The sequence below is a fragment of the Apostichopus japonicus genome, chromosome 19, assembly GCF_037975245.1.
Source record: "Apostichopus japonicus isolate 1M-3 chromosome 19, ASM3797524v1, whole genome shotgun sequence".
Lineage (NCBI taxonomy): Eukaryota > Metazoa > Echinodermata > Holothuroidea > Aspidochirotida > Stichopodidae > Apostichopus > Apostichopus japonicus.
The window spans coordinates 4,157,414-4,181,776 of NC_092579.1; the positions used below are offsets into that span (position 1 = coordinate 4,157,414).

Sequence of the window (24,363 nt, forward strand, 5' to 3'; positions counted from 1 at the left end):
CGTGTTATTTATTATAACTTAATTAGTTTTAATTATTATTAATTAATTATTATTTATTTTGCCACTTTGTCACTGACCTGTGTCTTCTTCAGTTTCTCCGAGGTCTATATCTTGTTCTATTGCCAGACTGACCGGTAATGATTTGACCCTTGCTGCCGGCAGCTTGAAGCTGTCCTCGATGTATTCAGACGTCTGGGCTAGGTTTGCCATCGATATTGACGGTCTCCTCGGACTATAGAGATCTTCGGTCAGACTCTCCTAGTGACGCAAATATAAAGGGAAGTTGTACGTCAAATTTAAGGCCTTAATATCTATCGGAGGTATCTTCATCTGCTCGTAGGCTGAGTTTATAACCAGTGAGCGAGTTAGGACTTAAACTCACTAGGTTTTTAAACGATGGGACTTGAAAAGGTTTGCTAATATTCTCCCTGTTGATGTACTTCAGTGACTTGAGTTATGACACTTATACCAGTATCGAAAAGATTGGAATTTAAAGTGAAGAGACCTATTTTTTCCCCGAACAATACAGTGGTCTTCTAACTAAAGGTAGGACCATGTCGCCCTTTGTTAGCCATCACATTTGTTATATAGCAAAAACATTCAAACAGCAGTTTGACCCCCCCCCCCCCTCGCCCTTAACATAACATAACATAACTACATGCTACAGGAATTTCTAATTTGCCCTCTCTCCACCATTCTAACAGTCCATTAGTCTTTCTACTACAATTAAGTCTTAACAGTCATCAAAGGGCAGAATATACCCCTGTTTGTCCACAGGGCCATGCCATATCACTGCAATGTCCTTGCACAGTTACTGTCAGTGTACGTCCATGCAGACCTGTCCACTCTCTCAATTTTACCATAGGTCTCCTCGTCTTTAAGGCAATCTCCTGGTCTCCCGACTTTTTTTGTCCTGAATTGCGGTCAGAAATGGGCCGTGCGTATGTTTTACAGGAAAATACCTGTACCATAGACAACTAATGATATCACTTCAAATATATACTTACAAAAAAGATGATTTTCTCAGTTATTCTCTCGTTCAAATTTTGATCATCATATGAAACATAACATTGTCCCATAAAGAGTGGCATGTTTCACATGTTGTGGCAGCATAGAGACTACAATATAGTTAAAACATAATATTGTCCTTGTTGGCCTTCCATGTTCACCTTAACATATTAACGCTAGCTACACGCCAGGCTTTATCTAAAGTGAGACAGGAAAACCTGCTGTGTGCAACATGATGCATGGTGCAATTTTGTGTTTTCAACACTGCTTGTGTAATTTCATGCAAAACTAGTGAAACATGCTATAGAAAATAAATGACTGTTTTGGTGTATCAAACAAAATGATCACACGGTAAAATTCTGACATTAACTGCAAAAATGGCAAGGACAGGAAGTTAACATAGCCTGAAACTGATTATTTCAGTACTCTGAGACAAACTATGCTTGATCTACACAATATGGTTCTCACAAGTGGGAATGTCAACACTGCCGGAATATGACCATAAACCAAAACGAATTTAGCATATTTAAAGTTGACGCAAGTGTATAGTCTTGTTCAAAGAGCACTTGTATTTGAAAGTGCAAACTTATTTCCATACTGTTAACTGTTTCAGAGTCAAAAGAAGAAATTGTATTTGATGACTGAAATTTCATTAAAGAATCTTCCAACTAAGAAATCCTCCACTCCCCCTCCTCCCCCCTGCCCCCCTCTATTTGAACTTTCCCATTCTCGTTTTACCATCCTTCCACATGGTGTTCCCAAGTGGAGAGAATTTGGGTAGTGGAGGGATCAATCCCACACTTCCTCACTTTAAGGAATAAGCAGGTGAACACTGCACTTGGACACCCTACTCTCCCCCTCCCCACCTCCTCCCAGCACACACTTATACTGGAAAGAAAATAAATGCTTCAAATTCTGGACTCTCAAGGTGACTTGGTTATCACTACTGTTGCACCTGCTAAACGATTCCTGGAAATGCCACCTATATGGCTGTTCCTCTTTACGGCTAACTTCACCTACACTTACATCAAAAAGGTACCTCTAAAATAGGAAGACGGAAAGATGTGTGAGCCACTCAAAACGGCATGCAGCATGTGTGTTTACATCATCTACATACTTGCAGTATATACTGAGCCTTGCTTTTGTACAGATGTTTTTTACAAAAACTTCTTCAGAAATTGTTAAGCATGCATTTAAGTAGGTGTATTTATGAAAGTAGGAAATTGAATGAGGGTAAGAGGAGCTGGACTATGGTGACAATGGTTGCAAGCTGCTGGTGTGGATGTATAGCTAGACATTGATGGCTACATATGTACCATAGGGTGATCTTCTGGAGCTACACACAGCTGGACGTCTGTTTGCTTTACCGGCTTTCAGGTTAGGATGAGGAGAGAAAGGATATCTTCCATTAATCAAAGACAATATAGAAATGAACGAGAAGAAAAGATGAAAGAAAGCACAGAATGATACTTCAAAGGAAAGGCCAGACTAAAAGGGGAAAATTGAACCATTTACCAAATGATCAAGAAGGTCATATGGAACACGAGGAGAAGAGCAAAAGGTCAAGTAAGATTAAAAAGAGATGACCATTGCCTCGTATAAGAAACAGTAATTCCATAAATTCCTGGTATGAAGTTCCAACAGCACACTACTGACTATTTCAAAGCTGTCACCTGACAAACACCTTATGGGTTAACAACAGCTTAGGAAAGTATCCTTGTATCAAACCTAGCCTTCACTGCAATGCATACACTTCTGTGTTAGGCTAAACTCTCACTTACTGCAAATCTGACAGGTAAACACCTTTCAATTGCCAACCACTGTCAGTTACAATAATGAAAAAGAATTCATTCTTTTGTATTGAGCTGACAATTATCCTTCCTTATGTTTTTAGGAACTGATAGAATAAACTGAAATTTCCATTTTTCTAAGATAAAAAATTGCAAATTCCACAAGCTGCTCTTTTAATTATTTTAAACAGGATCACTTTAAGAAGCTCCTTGTTCTAGTTTATCAAATGACATCCATCAGTCGTCTTCAATGTAAATGTTTGCTTTTGTAATTGATGTGTGAACATTCATAAGTTCTACAAAGGTGCTTATTCTGAGAATAAAGTCTTGATTATATTTCAACCTTGTTATCCTTCCCCTTGGCTCAACTGATTTTGTGGCTATTTCAAACTCCCCTCTGAGGTACAACAGATTTTCCCGTAAACGATCTTTGGTCCTGGCACAGTTAGAATGTCCTGTATGGTTTGGGTTGTTAATACAGCAAACGGACAGGTCAAAGAAGGTAAAATAAAGAAACAAAGGCCAGCATTTAAAGCTACGAGTATGGAAACAAGACCAAATAAGGAAGAAAACTACAGACTAAAGGGAAATGGTTTGAAAGGAAAACAGAAAGACAGTAGATACCTTCAGGAGAGGAGTGAATGCATTCTCTTGCTCCTGAGAGAAAAAAAAGGAGACATTAGAACAGAGAAAGAACCAAAACAAACCATGAGCTGCAGATACATAGGATAGCAAGTCTCCAGTGAAGAAATAAAAGAACATGTTACGAGAATAGCATAAATTCAGAAGGAGAAATAATAGGTGAAAACTGGAGTCGTGTCTTAAAGAAGGAAAAAAAATATAAAATATTTCGTAATTTCCATTTCTGTTTATTTTTGTCTTCTAATTTTCAAACTCAGAGATAAATTGTTATTGATGTTAAATATGCTATTTAAACTAGCTAGCACCATTTGTTTCTTGTTGTAATGAATGCGAGACAAGACTAGTTATGAAAAATGTCAAAGACTAAGTAGCTTTTGCTTTTACACAGTTTCTCGGGTGTATACAATCTGCTTGAAATAAGGTATTTCTAATCTACTGGGGCTTCTGAAGCCCCAACAGAAGTTCGTTCACAGAATATATTTTGGATCTTATCCAGTAGTTGATTTCAAGTAACATATTTGGATTCACTTGTTAGCAAGTACTTTCTGCAAATTGCTCACGCCAAAGCATGAATCTGTTCCTGCAAAAGTTGTTAATACAAAGAATGAAAACAAAATAAAAATTGGCTGTATTCTGCTAACAGCCAGCTGGAAGATTATTTGAAATGTACAAAGATGGGAGCTGCTACTAGTCAAGTACAATTTGGTCTGTTTAGGCAAGGGGTTCTCAGTAGAGTACCAGCAGGTCAAACTCTGGCAATCTCCATCTCACGAAAGAAAATTGTCCCAGTCTTGCCATAATATGGTATGCACATCCCATAAGGCCCTAGTCCACTCCTGTGTTCTCCACTCAAACTTGGTAGAGCGAGATTTTATGTCCGTGTGGCCCTTTGCTTCAAGCATCGTTTTTTTCCCTCTGGTCCTTGTAGAATATTTATGGTTGAGAAGCCCTGAATTAATCCAACATACACTGTTTGAGACTATAATCAATTCAGATGTAAACATCATAACATGCATAACTGGTAATTGTAGCCTATTACTTGAGAACCCCCTGAATTAGTACCCACAGATACCATTTGTGAATATAATCAGATTAGACGTCAACATCATAGCATGCATTAGTGGGAAGGAGGATTAATAGTCACGTATTTTGATCAACTAATAAACATAACAAATACTAAAAGTAAAAACTAAAAAAGAAGATTAACAAACTATATCATGCAGTTATATGTTTGTAACAAGATGCAAAGATACATGGCAAAGACTCAGGCAAAGAAAGAATTCAAAAGGATGGAATTTCTAAGCGATAAGAAAAAGAAATTTAAGTGAAGATTTTAACCTTTTGCAATATTACTGCTTTGATAAGAGCCTCCCCCACCCCTGTAATTCAAGAAAACAAAATAAAGCTATAATGCTAGAAGATGGTAATTGAAAATAAAGTTTCATCCTATTTTGTGGCTCTAACTGGTACATTTTACCTTGTTACTGAAACATTACATACTAATATTTAACTACCCTCAAAATAATTTAGTAGTAAGATCCTTGAAATAGAATAGATAGCAGACCCATTGCCAGGATGTGAGTTCAAATTAAATAACATATAAACCTCCTTCAAAATACTCAAAATCGAATAGAGCTTACTGAAACAGATACTCTACATTAAGATCAAAGTATTCTGTCTTCTACAGTATTAATTTTACAACTAGATTTCATTCTGTTTGAAAAGCACTTTTTTTCTGGTTAATCACATAATCCAACTATGCTCTTAATAACATGCATATAATTCTTCATTATTGTGATTTCGATATGCTTATCACACACGGGCAGAAGAAAACGACTGCAAAAACATGTAGTTTATGATACGATGCCCTAGCTAGAAAACAACAAAAGGATCATTCAGGCATTTGACACGACCTATTGTGTTCCAGCGCCCTCTTGTTCGGCATTTATTCTGTGCAGTTCTTCCAAATTATTTGACTTTAATAATAACTTGCAACATCATGACATTTCAAGGAAATGTCGTGTATGTTATATGCATATTCAATGTCTGTTTCTCATGAAGTCCCTTTACCTAATTGCAACAGGATCATTTGAAAAACACAAAATGTGTGTTTCTTTACCAGTTGTGCATCTGCACCTACTTTCCCTTTTTGCTGAAAAGTTTTACCACCCTGAAGGAAAATGCATTTATTTCCCCCTTCAAACTGTCCACATAGGTCTTCCACGACAAAAAAATATACATAACTTTCTTAGATTCCATTCTTGCAGTAACTTGATGGTATGATTTAATAGATGAACCTAATTACTCAATTGCTGATTAAGCTTTGCCCGAATTAAGTCTATTTTGCTTATGGTGTACAAGATGTTTGCAACAAGCATAAGGATGGATATATTTATTGTAAAAATAGTATATATATCCCATATCTGTTCTATCAGTGATCAAAACAGTGTAACAAATTGCACCGATGGATATTTCGTTATTGAACATGGGTTCTTTTCTTTTTGGCACTAGTGCAACTATTGTGAATTTTGTAAACAATCTGTTTGGATGTTGTTATGGAAGGCCTTTTTGGATGGACAATACTGCCTCCAATTAGGCAGAAGAATGTTTTTGTTTGAAAAATAGACTTCTGTTCCATAAATAGTCTTCTAATCTCAAATGAAGAAAGAAGAAGGAAGATACGTAAACCTGGGATTTGGTTACAAATATTCTTGGAAGTAGCGTAGGCTATCAGTAGTAGTATTCAATGATCCAAACATTAATAGTTTACTCCATTTAATGTGTATAAGCACACCACAAACCACACTGCAGCCATTAAAACTATACACAGCTGTAATATTTCATATTAGTCAGTATGTATTGCCTCCAAATGTGCTAGAAAAACTATGAATAAACCAAAGAATGGCCACAGTTTTACACTTCTCTCCCATTAATGCGATCCAATAGTAGTTACATAGAACATGTAACCATTTATTAGACCAGTATAAATTCTTCCTTCACATATTCAGCTGGCTAGTTTGACCAGGTAATTTTTCTAGGAGTGATTTAATGGGATTAAAACTAAAAAAATGCTACAATGTTGGGGCAATAAAGATGCTTGTTAAAGTAATATGAAGCTACCACCAAGGATACTAAGGTGTGGGATGTGATGGGGAGGGGGAGGGGGGTGGGGGTGGGGGGTGGGATGCAGAGAGTAAGGGTAAAAGCCGAGGCATATGGGCAGATACCTGGTTGTTGTTATTGCTGGATAATGGGTCAGGAACAGGGAGGTCCTGTTCAAAGGTTACAAATGAAACAAGAATGGTATTAAAACATTAATAAATCCACAGGCCATGATGAACAAATACAGACCACAGACACACAAAAATGGACATGTCATACATATCTGGAAAAATCCTACCATACATACATATATATATCTATATATGTGTATATATATATATATCTAAAATGAAATATTAAATTACATATATATGCCAAATTACCATGCTTTAGAGCAGTCTATTTCACAATTTTTTTCACAAAATAAAGCCCTAATGTGAACAAGCTTATTTATCATCTAGAAACTATATTTTAGCATATCAAGGACAAAACTACCACAGCAAGGCTGCTACATTTGTACTGAACATTAAGACTTAATTACTCTTGTAACGATCAAGACATTTCAGTGACAGGAAGGGCATATCTAGTCTTTGTCACAAACATGATCATATGATTGGGTGAAATGAAGAATGCAAGTTACTTTAGAGCAGCATTTTTTTGCTTAATAAATGACTAAATATTAATTTAAGTTACAAACACTTTGTATATAATTTTTGTAATTATATTTGAAAACATGGATGAAAGGTCAAACAATTTTTACTTTCCCTTTATTAAGGCCTTTGCAGACACTATAAATTTGAAATGACCTGTCATGATTGCTTCTATTAATGTCCATTGAAATTTTAGTTACAAACACTTGTAATTATATTTGAAAACATGGATGAAAGGTCAAACAATTTTACTTTCCCTTTATTAAGGCCTTTGCAGACACTATAAATTTGAAATGACCTGTCATGATTGCTTCTATTAATGTCCATTGAAATAAAGTCATACTATGGTATTCTGGCATAAAGGTTGATAGCTAGGCTGATATTCTCTATAGAGTAGTAAATGTTAGGCTATACGCTTAGTAAGAAAAAGCTATACAATACTCATGATTGGTAGAATAATGACAGTGGAATTATGGGAAAATGTAAACTATTACTAGTATTGCTACAAAAGAAGAAAGATATTTGTGTTGCCAAGAATGTGGGTTATTGACAATAGGATATGAACCAAGCAATGGACTTGTCTTTGAAGAAGAATTTCACCAACCCTGTGGGTTTACTCATGTATCATTGACTAAGTATCTTCATGCTCCTATCCATATCAAGGTGGTGGACATTCAAAATCTCTGTTCCCATACCAAGGAGCTTGGTGATGGGGATGGAGAGGGGGGGGGAGGGTGGAAATCAGAGTTAGTAATCCAAAAATATTACGAATATACATTTAGATGCCTGGTCTGAGGTGCTTAAATGGACAAAAACACCAACTTAGGAAAACATACAATAAGTACAACACAAAATCAAGATAATGACATCCAATGTACAGACAAGTTGTTCATGCTTAACTTTGTCTCAATTTTAATCCATGCAAGCATAATTATCCTCTGTGCTATGTAATTAATCAAATGCTATGTTGAGAACCGTGTCAGAACTGATTGTTGGCATGTGCAGCCTCCTGACATGGGGACATTGATTTAATGATATTCGTTAATGCCACATAGCAGGTATCATGTAGAATGAACTAAGATTTATGGGAACCCATATTCAAGTACTACTTTAGTTGTGTGATGAAGTCCATAAGCAGCGATTCAAAACTCAATTCTGAGTTACCTAAATGAAATCTAAGTTTCCTAAATAAAACCTGAGTTATTATGGCAGTCAAGTTACCCCAATGAAGCTCAGCTGACCTAAGTGTAACAACTATCACTTTTATCATTACATGCTATGATAAAAGCCATTTGCAGCAAGGAACAGCTAAAAATCTGAGTTTACCAAAAATGAAATCTGAAACCTTTATGAAACCAAACTAACCGAAATGAAATAACATGAAATGCAAGTCAAGCTAAGTTTATCTCAAGTACCTACACTGTAACGACAATAATGTTTATAATTACATGCTGTGATAGGCCCGCCCATGGCACCAAAGAATAACTAAACCCTGTTTTGCCTCAAAACTGAGTTACCTAGATGAAACCAAACTTGCAAACGGAACTCGAGTTACCTACCCACAGTAACTTTTTTCGCTTGATTTTTTTCACAGATGCTGAACTGTTTCGGTTTGATGTTTCAGTTTCGATTATTTCATAATTCACTTACCTCATCTCCCTCTCGTTGCTCAGCTTCACTAGCTTCCAGCCTAAACTTATCTTCCAGTGCCTGGAGGTCGTCGTTCTCATCCGAGTCGGCCATCTTGTGCGACTCTTCGAGATGTTTCATCAACACTGCGACGACCACGTTGACCAGGACAAACTGTGCCATCAGGACGAAAGTCACGAAAAAAATCGGAGCAAGAATAGGATTGGCGCAGCAGTTAGTCTGACAGCTGGCGTCTGTATCACAGTTATCCTGCCTCAGAGTGTCCTGGACAGAACAGAAACAATAGTGAATTAAAGATCAAAATTACGATTGCTTTAAGTATTGCAAAGATTAAAGAGCGCCCTTTTGGAGACAAGAAGTGTATATGTGTAGCGAGAGGTGGTTTGAGTGGTTCGTTGATCCAGGGCTCACAAAAGCCAAGTGCCAAGTGCAAAAGCCAAGGGTTGGTTCCAACATTTTCATCCAAGTCAGAGATCAGGCGAAACATTGTGGTCTTTAAATTTAAATTAATGACTTTTCGAGCATTTTAGAGGAAGTAAGGTTGAAGCACCCCCAACCTCCCACTCTTGAAACTGGGGTCCCTGAAACCATAGCTACACCATGGACAAAATTTCAAAGTTCCGTAACTAAGTTGTCTCCAATGACACGGATCAATAGCTTCTGGAGGAGAAAACTGCCTATCATTCTTTCTAAGTGCATGGCATGTATGAACTGGTGGAGTTAACATTTATCAAAAGTTTATCCTCTTATATTTATTACTCTTGCATTGGTCCAGAAATCTTTTATCTTCAAAAACATGACAAGAGATAACGACATTATGAAATTCTATGACCGTTTTTACACGACTTGAGATCTGGGCAAAATGTTCAGGAGGAAGAAGAAACAAAAAAAAGGGTAACAGAAAATAATTAGAGACAGCTTAATTTTCAATCACTTTTTCCATACCTTTCTGCAATTTTAAATTTCCTGAAATTCCTGGGCCGGGAATTATACTGTCAAATAATTTCATGACTTTTTCCACAACTGTAACAACGCTGATTGGACAAAAAAAATTGTCATATCTCCCTTTTAAGAATGTGGGTAACCCTTGCATTGTACACAGCCACACTACTAAATAAAAGACATGATTTTTTCCAGTTTCCAAAAATGACTTTCAGTTTAGCAGAAATGCCACGCTTATAAATGTCCAGCATTGCAGCTATCAATATAGAATTGCCTTTTGATCAAACCCTGCTCATGATATCACCCATTCATTGATGTGAAGAAATGGTCAACAGATGCGTCGAAAGTCAGGTAAGGCACCAGGGAAGATTATGTCATGAGGTTCCCTTTTTGGATCCTTTCTTATTCTTTTCTTATGTCTATTTTGAAGATGAGAATACACTATTCTTATATCCCATACTCTCTCAATTCCCCATCTATATTTTCCCTGCCCTTCTACTTGATCACAGAGTCTGGGGTTGCAGCCCCCTGCCCTTCCCCCCCCCTCACTTGCTCCGACGGTAAAGGAAATACTACGTTACCTTCATAATGCCATTCCAGTTATCCCCAGTAGCTACACGAAATAATGTCAGGAATGCTATGAAAAAGTTTTTAAATGACGCATGTCGACCAAGACCTTCGCAAGGGTTTTCTTCGGTGCAGTCTGTGGAGAATAAAGTGTTCAAGTTTATTATTGACTACTGCCATCACAATATGATAATAATACAAAAAGAAAGAATTTACACATTACAAATAGTCCAATGGGATAATATCAGAATCAATAACTTCTTAAAGGGTGTGAAGACTCGCGCACAAAGAAACGTCTCATACCGGTAATCTGAACTAGTTTCGATTGAGGTGTAACAGAAGTGTTAGACACCACCATTGATCCCAGAAAATACACACATAGCTTGCTACTGTCGGTAATTAGACACTAGTGTACAGTCAATACATACAGCTTGGGTCAATACCCACAACACAGTGTACATAGCAGCGATGGACATCTTAGGTCTAGATAAAAGATAACAAGGTATCCTGTTTCATTACTGTCTGCATTTTGTAGCGACAAGAAGAAAACTTCACTTGCAAGCAAACGGAAGTTAACTTTTTCAGAGCCCGGCACACGGTTTGGGGCAAGTCTTTAATGCCTATAAGTACAATGGTGCTCTATTAAACCTATAAAGGTTTCCGTTCAGGAGGTAACTCTCAACAACCACATTGATGCAGCTGTTATTAAAAATATATATATATATCTGCTATATATATGAAGACTAAAGTGTGGCAAATGAGAATATATGTTGACAGAGACTCAATGAATATTCAAATTAGACACACACTGTAGCAGGCACACTAAAATGAACTCACTGACTATTCAAAAGGATTGATAACTTACTGTAAATTTCAAGTTTGCTCAAAAATTAGGTTTTTGCACTTTTACAATTTTTGCCTTCATACTTTAAATCCATAAAACTGCATTCCAAGAGCAAACATGTGGCATGGTCTTATAGTGTCTTGAGTAATTACAGATGTGAGGGAAAGGAACAAAGAATCGAGCTTTAAAATTTAATAACCACTATGCTGGCAACTTTCCATCAGTTTTATGCAACATTGCTGATATACATACAGAATGTTTGAAAACCAATGTACCTCCTGTAGAAAAAAAAAGAAGTAAGAAAACAGATTGGCAGACGACAGATGGAGTGTTTATACTCACCCAGTCGACCAAACAACTCTACACCCAATGCAGCAAAAATGAAAAACAACAGGAAAAATAGAAGGCCAAGGTTTCCAACCTAAAATCGGGAATGAAAAAAAAACAGTTAAAAATTCTGAGCCTATTTAAAGTGATAAATTTTTAATTCTCACTCATGTGAAATATCGATTAGAAATCTGCAATTATGCAAAAGTACACTTGCTGGTGTTTGTTAACTAATATCATGTGTGATGAAACAAGATAAAACTGTCAAAAACCAGATAGCCAAAAGGACTTTATGATTCTGAGCTATATTTTATTTACTTTTGTTTATTTATTTGTTTTTTCACATAAATAATAACACTGTGAAGGGAAGTCTTCTGAAAGTTTTATAAAAACATTTTTATAGCCGACTGCAGATGACAATCCCAAGGTTTGACTAATTTTTACTAGCAAGATATTAGCATGTGAATATACTGTACATATCAACTAAGTATGAAGTTAACTTAAATAGCTTCACGTTTGCTTGTAATCATGTTGCAAAGTATTAAAGACTTTGATCTCAAATGGCATTGATTTGTACACAACTAAAATATCACAGAAGTTGTACAGTATCTAAATTGACTCATTTATCATGATGGATCAACGTACCAACTAGAAACTTCATCCAAGCTTCAATATTGCAGTTATCATGTTTACAAGGTTTTCAGACTTTGTACTCTGTTGACCTGAATTGACCTTAGAGTTCCACCAATGTCTATAGGGCTTGTGTCGCTAAGACAAAGGCACACACCTACGATATCAAGTTCAACCATCATATTGTTTTCGAGTTATCTCATTTACAAGCAGAGTCACATACATTCAGACGTACTGTACACACTCGCATACTTAATAGTATGCTAATTAAAACAGAGTAAAAAACGAAAAGAAAACATTTCAACGAAAGAAGGCAGAGAAAGTTGCCGTACTAGTTACTACCTGAGGTAGCGCTTTCAAGACGGTATCCAAGCAAGTACGAATACCAGAAGCCATTTTCAACAACTTCAGGACTGGTTGAGGAGGATGATGGGTAATGAATGGTACACGGCATCATGGGTAGACAAAATCATAAATAAGAGAAAGAGTGCAGGAGAGGCAACATAAAACATCAAAATCATGCAACATCGAGACAAAGTATCGAACCCAACTAGAAAAGACCGAGAAAGGGAGGAGGATGAGAAAGAAGGTGGTTCCCAAATTTTGGTCAAAATTTATGCGTCCAATTCTGACGTCTGATTTCAAAATTTTGATATGTTCAGTCCAAGAAGTTGCAAAATCTGGTCACAAAATTGAAGATGGAAAAGTTGCTATATATATATTTTCATATATAACCCTGTTTTCTCATCTTTTTAGAAAACACAACCAAAAAATTTCATTCTCAATCAGCGATGTTCCCATTTTCAGCGACGTTCCCATATTAATTTTTTTTAGTAGACTTGTTGAACTGTGATAACATTGATCAAAACTTTGGAAACCAACTCAGCAACAAATTTTCTCAAGAAAAGGCAAGACAATCAAACAAATTTCTTGCTTATGTTTAAGGGGGAATGTGCAGAAATGTGGTGCTTTAAAGGTAGCATACTCCATATCAACATATATGTGAGAATTTTCTCCTTCAAGAATAGGACCCAAAATTGTACCAATGGGGAAATTTGGCTTTTTGTGGTCGGAGCTTTATAAATTTATATGTGGTTTGTGGTACAGTTGCAGCACTTTAAGACAATGCTAGGCCTTTGGAAAGCAGTGTAGCAAGCACTCCCATCCTTGATGTGTGAAGACGTTCACATTGAGCCACTAAAACTTCAGGCTTGTTTAGCTTAAACATATATACACTGTAATAACACAGAAATGTCATGATTTTACAGATGGTCAACATTCCAGCCATTCAGTAAGGGATATTTTTCATATAGCAAAAATATAAGAATGGATGGCCACAAGGACTTGAAACACCCCATTCACTTTGAAACTTTAGTTTGTAGTTCATTGTGGACATAATCAGGAGTATGCTACCCAAACAGGGTGGGGGAGGGGGGTAGGGGGACACAGAAAATATATCAAAGAATCACATTTACTGCGGAAGAAACACTGATAGTTAAATACTGTTTGTGCAAGCAGGTAAAGATGAGAACATCTATATATATGTGCATTCAAAAAGCTAAATGCTACTTTCTCACCCACAATGACTTTAATACAAGGTAAATGAGTGCAACATATAAGGAGGAAGATAAGTGACATCAAGTTTTCATATACAGATCGACACATTGTTACCTGTGGGATAGCCGTCATAAGGACAGCTAACAGCTCCCTCAATCCTTTTAATGTCTTCATAATTTTAAGGACTGAGAGAAGTTGGAAAAAAGTTAAAGGAATATTTTGTCAAAAAGAAGATCAGTTGTGCAAATAACATCAAAGAAACATTAGGTGAGGTTACAATCGTCTTTTGTTCCGAGCAAGAGACAGAGAAAGATTACAAATCCCTCTAGAATTAGCTCTTGATAAATTGACACTTTTAACACAAATAACTATGTTACTTCAAACTACAAACATTTTCCATCAGAATTTTTTATGTATACTGAATTCAAAATCAAGTCCAAATTTCTGAGTGTCTGTTTAACTTTCGCCAAGTCTAGTTACTTGAACTACGATCTTAACTCAATTTTAAGTTTGATCACATTGACCCAAGTTTGACCCGATGCAAGTGTGGCTACATGAGTATCGTTCCTATCCCGATTCTAGTACAGGTGTCCCAATCCAAGTTTTAACCAAATTTCCATGCATGAGCCAAGCCATTAAACTGATTTTATTCCTTCTTTGGTCACCCTTACTTCTGATTTAAAGTTACCATAGTTCAGACAACACTGAACCTGGGTCTACGGTCTCCAAACTATGGAAAGCAATGACTTGAACTGAGTAACATCTCAGATCTCATGGCTTTTGTTTATAGCCAAACTTACCCCCAAATGGTACTTAACTGGACAGAGAACACACTGCAATGTAATGACTTAATTGAATACAAAGGCAATTCTTCAAACTTAGCTCTTTATATTAATGTACTTGAAACATCTGGCTTTTTTTCTCAGCATTGTGGCTTACAATAATTACATTGATATAGCAACTACATATCAAATCACCGCTGTGTCTGGTACCTCAGTGTAAACTGACCTTCCTCTGACTAATTCTAAAATCAAGCACAATTTGGTAGACTTTGAGCCAGACAGTCTGTAGGGAGTAGTAGCTAGAGCCAAACTGTAGGACATCTGAGACAATCCAACATGTTGCTTAGCAACATCCAATAATCTTGACATAAATAGGCTCTTAAACATAAAGTGAGATGATGGCACCAGTTTATCACTAGCCAGCCCCACAGAGAAAGTTATTATTTTGTTAAAAGTGTCTCTAGAAAGCACTTCAGAAAAAGACAATAAATTCTTTGTTACATAAGAAATATAGTGAGAAATAGAAATGTCAAAACACCACCACCAACCTTACTCCAGAGAACAATGCTAAAGCAAAAGAGAACCATTCTTATTTAAAAGTACAATAGGAACCATTGTTATACCACTTCTTGTAATAACTGGTCAGTTCTTTGAGACAAACTTACAAACAAAAACTAAGACCATTGCTGTAAGCTTGCTTGACTAATAATTAGAAACCTACATCAGACATTTATAATCAATCCATTTAATTTTTGACATTTTAGCTAGAAAATGGAACAAAAGGAGCATAGAACCAATCTTTTGCAAGACCTAATTGGTGATTATTCTGAGTAACTAATTCACAAAACTTTTTTGGCAATAAGCAGAGTGTTTTTCAAAATTTCCAATGGTAACATCTTAACCGCTATCAAATTTATCCATTTTTATTAAACACATTTGCTTTACTTGGCAATAAGTTCATGACAATTTGCATCTCCAATAACAAATGAAGTTAAAATGTGATTAGCAATGCATCCGTGGATATTCATACTATTCAGTGTGTGAATTACAAGTTTGAATATTTATGAATTGCATTGTAAATTCAATGTCATAAATATTCATATATTTAAATAAATAAAAATTAAGAGTGTGAAGTCACATGAACAAAAATCACTGATTTTTATATAAACATATCAAAAAAAAAAAACAAAAAAAAATGAGGAATGAATATTCCAAAGTGTCTTTACCTCTGGCTATCCTGAGGACTCGCATTGTTCTAACGATGGTGGGATTAACAGGAATGAAGCTATCTGCCTCTAATTCCTCCAGGACAATACTAATCACTGAGAGAATGACAATGAACATATCAAGTTTGTTCCATCTGTGAAAGGAGGTGGCAAAAAAAGAGAAGAAAAGTTTATGTCAAGCCATAACAATTACTTGTGAATTGACTTAATGAATCCACAACCTGCAAAAAGTAATGGGAATAGAACTGAGATAAGAATTTAATACACCACAGGTGGTTGTCAGCTGAACAAAACAATAGACCTACAGTCATAAACTTAACTGTAAACTGATAAAACAAATATTATACACCACAGGTGGCTGTCAAATGACCAAAACAATAGACCTACAGTCCATAAATTTAACTGTAAACTGATAAAAGAGAATAAAATACACCACAGGTGGTTGTCAACTGACCAAAACTATAAACTTTCACTTCATAAATTTAACTGTAAAATGATAAAACGAATATAATACAAGACAAGTGGTTGTCAACTGACCAAAACCTACAGTCCATACACTTAACTCTCAACTGATAAAACAATGTAATACACTTGAGGTATCAATACATTCAACTGACCTAGAATTAGAAAAGAAACCTTTTCTGTGATACCAACAACATAAACAGCAACCCAGAACAATAATGCAGAAATCAAACCAATGTGGTGACACAAATGATTGACTTAGACTGCAAATGACCCCAAACAATGACACAAGTAGTTAATCCATAGAAAAATATCAATTTGGACTCAAAGACAGAAGCAATAATCCATTGCCAAAAAAATATTACTATTATGATAATTATCATAATTATAAAAACATAGACATCTGTGACTAGATCAAAACATTGACACTGTTAAAGGAATGATCCAACATTTATCTTCAGATTTATATGAGAGTTGACTTAAATCTCAGGATAAATGCAATCATCCAATCATCCATTGAAAGAAATATTATTAACATCATTAAAAAATGATAACATAGACATCTGTTACTCTACGGTTGGATGTATATACCAACTGATAAAAATAATGCGACAACTCCATAGATATGAATTTATGAGTTATGAATTATAACAAGAATACTCCCGAAATACCTCCTAGATTTATTTATTTCTGTCTGTGAGTAGGTAGACAGATGATTCAAACTTTAAGCCATGGATTATGAGTTAAAGAAAGCTATAGCATATTGCTACAAGCTAATATCTATGATGCATTAGAAGATTTTTCTTTGATGATGTTAAATACATACACGAGTCTGTATTTGAATATTACAAATCACGCAACACACTAAAGAGCTCTCAAAGAGAGTATTGATTCAATACATTATGACCTTCACAGATAAAGAAGCAGGGAAGAAAAACTTGAAGGAATTTTCTGGAAGATCTTGCGGGTAATTATAATAATTCTTACTTGTCACGCATGTATCTTCTGAAGCTGAGGGCGATGATTTTTAGAACTGCTTCCCATATAAAGACTACGGTGAACATGTAATTAAAATACCTCATGATCATATCCATTGTCTGAAAGAAAAGAAACAAGGAATCAAGTAACTTGATCAAATAGGACAAAATGAATTAAAAGACAACCACAACAACATTGAATTGTTGTCAACTCTTTAGAAAAGTAAATTAAGAATCATTCTTATACTTTTTTACTTTGGTTTGTGGTGACACCCATGACAGTCAAAGGAATATAAAAGCACATTTTCTTATTTACATTTTTTCTTCATCTCAGAATGGAATGGAATGGCTCAGCCTGTACCTCTACAAGGACTCCCCAAAAATAAATATTACCCAGTGTGACTGGTCTACTTTACTTTCAATGTATGTATGTATTTTAGATCCTCCTGCAAGCAGGAACTCGCGAAGAAGCCTCATTGGTTTATCAAAGCCACAAGCTGACCGAAGTCAGTATCTTAGATTCATATTTAACGTCCATGATTATGAATTGTCAATGTCAAGTTATGGTATCTTCCAGCTCTTATTCACCAGTTACAATTTACCATTTGTTAGTCATTTCTTGCATTAACTACCTGAATTAAAGTAACCCACATACATTCTTTTTCCCCCCCCCCCCCACCTTCCGAATGCTTTTTATCTTTTTCCCTAGATTGTCACCCGTGGCAACACGAGACTGTGGTATTCTGGATACAAAATCTGTAATTTGACAAGATATGCGAGGCAAATCAATGTCCCTCTGTAAAGAAATTAAAATAAACCATAAAAATAGATAAGAAGACAGAGAGATAACTCACAGGAGGCATCATGTAGTGTTCTAGCGCCATGGTGATGACATTAAGGAAGATTATAAGTGCCACAATCAGGTCAAAGTAACGATGCATTACCATGTTGTGTATCTTCATCCTGAACTTGGAAAAGTTCTCATAGTAAGGCAGTTCTAATGCTCCTGAAAGTTACGAATCAAAGTGAAGATAATTTTCAGACATCGCGAGAAGTGATATGTCTGTAAACTCCCAGACAAAGGTTTGAATATTGGTCCTAGCTTTGTAACTTCCCTCATAACCCTTCTTTCCTATCATCCGTAACAATGAGTTAGTATTTTTTGAGGAAACCTACTTCAAGTGTAGCTTAAAGTGATTTCAAATGCTATACAAACTGTACAAATGACACTGTTTATTTCTCCCCAACACCCCTACCCTGACAAATCATAAATAATAATAAAATCAATATTTCACAAAATTTATGTTTCAATCATTGACACTGTTGACCTCCCCACCCCCCCTCTCATCCCCCACCTGAAAAATAATGGAAACCTCCCCACCATTTTTAAATTTTTGAATATTAAAACAACTTAAAATATGTGTGTAAACACTGAAGAGTAGCCTCAAGCACCTTTATAGATAGATATACACTTCAAGTTCGATATAAAAGCAAGACGTCATTTTGTCATTGTAAATATGCGAGCAGAGATTTAAAGTTGTTGTTAAATTCATACAAGAGAAAGATGTATTAAAATGCAGCTACTCACGGAGAAGAAATTGACGAGCAGAGAGAGAGAAAGAGGAAATAAGCATTCCCAAAGAATACTACACGGCCTTCCGGCCAGAGATTTCTCAGCCAGATTTTCAAAACGTTGCATACTTACTTATCGACTGTTCTATCAGATTTCCACTGCCAATGAGACACCTCTTGATGTGGCTCTGTTTTGTTTGGGAAGTTACATACTTGCTTCAAGGTTAAAAAAAATATATACCCAACCATCATCTTTATCTTATATGAGAGAGAACTGTGTGAGGAGCAACTCTGCTGAACAGATAAGAAAAATCCTGCTCAGTTTGGGAGAAATTTTAAGTTTAAGAGTCTTGTCTGGGAGCTGCCATTTTGTAAATCTGTGTTGTCATGGTGATGTTTTTACTTTTGAGGGCCTATCAGTTTTCCAGGCAGCTTTGTAACATTAAATATAATACAAGCTTTGTCCATGGTAGTAACGTTTTCAGGTTACATTTAAAGGGGTTGGGGTGTGTTGGAGGCTAGGAGGGAGTACCCTACAGATCGACCCACTACCACACTCTATAAATCTCCCACACCTCTTCCCCGCCGCTACTCTGTTGATCAACCTCTCTATAAAAGGCAGAAATGCAAGGGCACCTATATGAAACTACAAGATTTAACTACATTTGTTTTTTCAAATGGCTGCCGTCACTGATGTATGAAAGCTAACCTAGAAAGAGACCTGCCAAACTGAGTATAAAACTCTTAGCAATGATGATCACTTGTAGCTGTGGTCATTTCCATCAAACTTGTGGTGAAGTCCTATTTCGACTTATATAACTTCCTTGCTGCATATTACATAATATTACGGAGCAAAAATCTTTAAAAAATGCATTATGCCCCCTCCACCCCCACACCAAACCCCACCACCTCCTTTTTCTTTTCATATTACTGTTTTCTGTGAAAATGTCTTCAGAGTGATAAAACAAGCAGAAGCCAAAAGATGTGGACATAGGAAGTCAGTAAAGCACCCCCTCAAGTAGCTAACAAGATATACCCGCACATTAAACAGAGAATTCTGAGCCACACCAAGAGAGCCCAGAGAGAAAAAAATTCATTCATTCTACTGTAATTATTTCTACAAAACACGGCACAAAACACAATACTGAGCTAGAAAGACTCTTCCACACAAAGCTACACCCTACGGAAACCTCAGGACGAAAAAGACATCTACGGACAAACCGTTCTCCCAAAACTCGTCTATTTCTCCCCTGCTGAGCATTTTGCGCCTCAATTTTTCCCTACGTTGTTTGGCCAGCTCAATCTTCTTCCTGCGCTTCTCCAGCCTCCGAGCCATCTCCTCGGCGGCCTGCTGCTCCCGGCACTTGTGAAAGTTCTCCACCACCACCCCGACGAACATGTTGAGGACGAAGAAGCCCACGATGAGGAGGAACGAGATGAAGTACAGGATGAGAAACTCGTTGTGGTCACGTTGAGGCTGAGAGAGAAATAGGAAAACGAAGATTTATTGACCGTTTGCCAAGACATGTTCGTCTAGCTTTTATAATCAATCAAAGGATGAATTTTACTATAATCTATTCTAAAAAAGAAGTTTAAGATTGTATTCATACACGACTCCAATTGATATTTTTGATGATCCTGATGAGCTGACTTCATAATAATCTGCCATCAATGTATTAACCTAGGTGGTCCAGCCGTTTTGACATTATTATTTCCAAAGTTATTTCTAGAAGCTAAGATGGGTATTAAAATATGAACTGCACTGATTACAGTTGTTTTAACCTAATATTTTAAAAATTTCATTATTTTGCCATTAGCTATCCTTTCAGGAAACAAACAAATTTCAACATTTCAACAGCTTTGCTATCAAGGAGGAACTGAACTACTTAAAATAATACATTGCAAACCTTCATGTTCGCCATACTCTTTAGTCATAATGGATGTTACTACGGTTACTGATAACTTCATTATTATCATTTTTGTATTTTGATCCTCAGAATTCAATATGAGGAAACTGGTATTGAAACTTTAAACAGCTTTAAGATACTCCAAACTGTCCGAATTTATTAACATACCTGTTGGTCGATATCCACAGCGTCAATGCCATTGTACATGATATCTACCCAACCATCCTTGGACGCTAGGACAAAGAGTGCCATTAATGCCTGGAAAAGGAAGACAGACAGACAGACAGAAAGAAAGAAAGAAACATTATTAAGTATGAAAACTTTAACTTAATTGGAATACAGAGATAACCTTTGACTTTTTCTAGCTCAAAATCTAACTGAACAATACTATGGAAATTTACAACCGCCATGACATTCCAAATCCATGAGTTATCACATGGTTGGTAGAACATAACAGTTGACACCTCACACCGTAGTGAACACCTCCAACTATTCTCTGCTGACATCAGAAAGTGACACATCTAGAGCAATTAAACATGGTACAATTCATGGATACCACTCCCAAACGTACATGTCAATTAAGTAGGCCTATGTACAACTGCAGTGAAAGTGATGAGTGCGTAGACTGACTATGGGTTAAGCTTTGAATGTGTATACCGATTATTCAAACAGATGCTATAACTCTCTTTGTCAAAGCTTAGGAAGAGTGGTAACACTCCATATGTTTTATATGTCAAGTCTTTCTCTTTCTATAAATTTACATTTACTATTCAAGTAATTTGACACAAGGATGCTTTCACAGCAATTCACCCTAACGTCCTCCCCCTACCACCCCCCTGCCCTTCCCCTACTCCGGCACAAACATAACAAATTTTAATTACACTAGTCTACACTTCAATGTGAGGTCATTGATTTCAAATGAAACTGCTCCTACCCCTCGTTGGTCCATCTTAAATTCATTATTTGGTTTCTAGTGTAATTGCCAGGGCATGAGGGGGTTGATACGAAGGGAGTAGTATGCTCACCAAAGAATGCTCTACCCCTGTGTACCCAAATGATGTCATACCCCTACAGGATCTTCTTACCTGACCCAAGTTGTCAAAGTTATACTGCTGGTTGACCCAATCTGCCTTCATGTCCTCACACTGCGTCCTGTTCTTTACGTGTTTAACATCCAGACCAGAACAGTAGAAGAATTTACCTTTAAATAACTGTTTTGGAGAGAGGGGGGGGGAGAGGGGGAGGGAGAGGGGGGAGGATAAAGAAAAGGGAAGAAAGAGGCAAAAGAGTAAGTGGATTAATTCAATTTCCTTTTGTTTTAATCTTATACAATTGTGAAGTTTATATCAATCCCAATCCCAAACCCAACATTTGAGGTAGAGACTCATCTCTATAAATACGATAAAAGAGGTAATAACAGAAATATTGTGTACACTTTGTGAGCTTATCTATTAACCTACTACAAATTCCTTGGTCAAAATACCAAAACAAGTGCATGGCAATGTGCATCCAACTAATGTGCATTGAACACATCTGTCAGTTGTCCATAAATGGTTTCCATTACATGGGAGTGGGAAGGAGGAGGGGGGGGTTGGTAGGAATGTTTCTTTTTTTTCTTTCCCCAACACAACTTTTCCTGTTCAGAACTCCAAGGATATTACCTTACATTTATTACCCTTTTGTATTAATTTTAAATAGAACATAAAAACTAAAAGTGAAATTCTCCCTCCATTGGACAACTAATCTGTCACCTCTGAAACATTGCACATAAAATACAATATGCCATCATTCAGCATATGCATAAAACTTCACTTTTACATATCCCACAATTTCATCTGCATTGTAAATGAAGGAGGAAATTTTCAACCTTTAATACTGATTTATTCGATCATAATATCTTACATTAATTTTCATCCCCCTCCCCCTCCCCTGCCCTTCTTCCCAGTAGCTGACATTTCCAGGCATCCTTGTGCATACATTATAGTACAGACTTGAAATTCTGGACCCATCCACTGTAACATGAAAAGTGGGAAAATGCCCTTCTTTTATATATTTTATGCCCAATGCATGTAATATGCATTTAGTGTTAATGGAGAAACAGAACAGTGTTACATAAAGTGAGGGCCGTTGAGATAATTGTCCCCCAGGACAACTATATCACCAGTCTTTTTTGCAATTTTCCTTTGGTATATTTATTAAGAGACCACATCATTGTCCATATCTCTCCAGGTGCTGTAAATGACCCTGGACTCTAAAGCCCTCCCCCCCCCTCCCCTCCCTGACTTCAAGTACAAGTTAAGTTGCCTACAATGCTACTAAACAAATACGGCGACGGCAAAAAAGGAGGAAATCTCACCTGAATGCCTAATATTCCAAATATGATGAAAAAAGTACAACAGATGATCACAATATTGCCAATAGGACGGAGGGAAGACAGAAGAGTCTGCACCACTAGCTTCAGGCCTGGGGCACGACTTATGACCCTGCAGCGAAAAAAGAAGAAATGAAAAAAACCTTTGCGACACCAAAACGGTGTTGTGTGTTTCATAAAAAAGAAGAAATGAAAAACTTTGCAACGCTAAAAGTAGTGAGACATATTCGCTGTTTAAATATGTCAAAGTCACTTTTAACTTTCCCTAACACTACCACTTTTACAAGTTTCACATATTATTCAGGTTTCTAAAGCTGCATCGTTAAGAAGCTTCTCTCCTACCTTAGAGGTCGTAACGTTCTCAATAGCCGAAACACTCGCAGGATACCAAATATCTCTGGGCTGGCCGACGTAAATAACGAGAAGATGAGGTCGATCCACGAGACCAATACCAAACAGCCATCCATGATGTTCCAACCACTGTTAACGTACGCATGCTTTCCAAACATGAAGCCTTTTGCGATGACTTTTATAGCCATCTCCACCGTGAAGATTAACGAGAACATGTAATTTGATATCGTCAAGAAGAGTCTCTCCTGTGGAAATTTTGAAGAAAAAAAAGAAGGAGTAAACTTTTTCAGTAAATTATATTTTTGAGGCAGTGCCCTACCTAGGACTGATTTGCTACTGTAGAAGAGAAAGACTAATTTACTACCAGAATTTATCGGTGGTACTCTTGGTTATCATCCCATTCCTGGATGACAGCTTATTTACAACACTGTGGGCAGCGGCAATGTGTTAAATTTGTGAGCAAATGTTTGTTCTCATGAACTGTGAGCAGCTGTGTGTATGAAAGCTAATGTGGGCTATGAGCAGTTGTGTGTAAGCTTGTGTGAGACATGAGAAGCTCCTTACAAGCTTGTGTGGACTATGAACAGTTTTGTACAAGCTTGTGTGGACTGTGAGCAGTCATGTGCAAACTTTTGTGAGATATGAGAAGCTGCTCACAAGCTTGCGTGGACTATGAACGATTGTGTGCAAGCTAGTGTGGACTGTAAGCAGTCGTGTGTAAGCTTGTGTGAGATATGAGAAGCTCCTTACAAACTTGCGGGCACTATGAACAGTTGTGTACAAGCTTGCGTGGACTGTGAGCAGTCATGTGTAAGCTTGTGTGAGATATAACAAGCTGTGTGTAAATGCTTGTGTGTATTATGAACAGTTGTGTGTAAGCTTATGTGAGATATAAAGCAATTGTGTTCAGCTTGAGTGGACTGTTAGCACCTGTTATGTCAGCTTGTGTGGACTGCGAGCAGCTGTGTACAAGCTTGCGTGGAATATGATCAGTTGTGTACAAGCT

The 24,363-nt window shown here is 36.7% G+C and overlaps 1 protein-coding gene across 1 annotated transcript in view; it reads right to left on the reverse strand.

The window, feature by feature from the left end:
- Positions 1-24,363, reverse strand: part of LOC139960684 (voltage-dependent T-type calcium channel subunit alpha-1G-like) — a 202,711-nt gene that overhangs the window by 6,716 nt on the left and 171,632 nt on the right. The window contains exons 23-38 of the mRNA XM_071959235.1: positions 23,349-23,602; positions 22,992-23,118; positions 21,721-21,846; positions 20,804-20,893; positions 19,950-20,205; positions 18,011-18,162; positions 17,167-17,276; positions 15,718-15,851; positions 12,495-12,565; positions 11,538-11,616; positions 10,366-10,487; positions 8,843-9,106; positions 6,668-6,712; positions 3,423-3,455; positions 2,325-2,378; positions 78-258 (exon numbers count right to left, since the gene is read on the reverse strand). Of these exons, the coding sequence (XP_071815336.1) occupies positions 78-258; positions 2,325-2,378; positions 3,423-3,455; positions 6,668-6,712; positions 8,843-9,106; positions 10,366-10,487; positions 11,538-11,616; positions 12,495-12,565; positions 15,718-15,851; positions 17,167-17,276; positions 18,011-18,162; positions 19,950-20,205; positions 20,804-20,893; positions 21,721-21,846; positions 22,992-23,118; positions 23,349-23,602 (2,098 nt within the window). The remainder of the gene's footprint in view (positions 1-77; positions 259-2,324; positions 2,379-3,422; positions 3,456-6,667; positions 6,713-8,842; positions 9,107-10,365; positions 10,488-11,537; positions 11,617-12,494; positions 12,566-15,717; positions 15,852-17,166; positions 17,277-18,010; positions 18,163-19,949; positions 20,206-20,803; positions 20,894-21,720; positions 21,847-22,991; positions 23,119-23,348; positions 23,603-24,363) is intronic.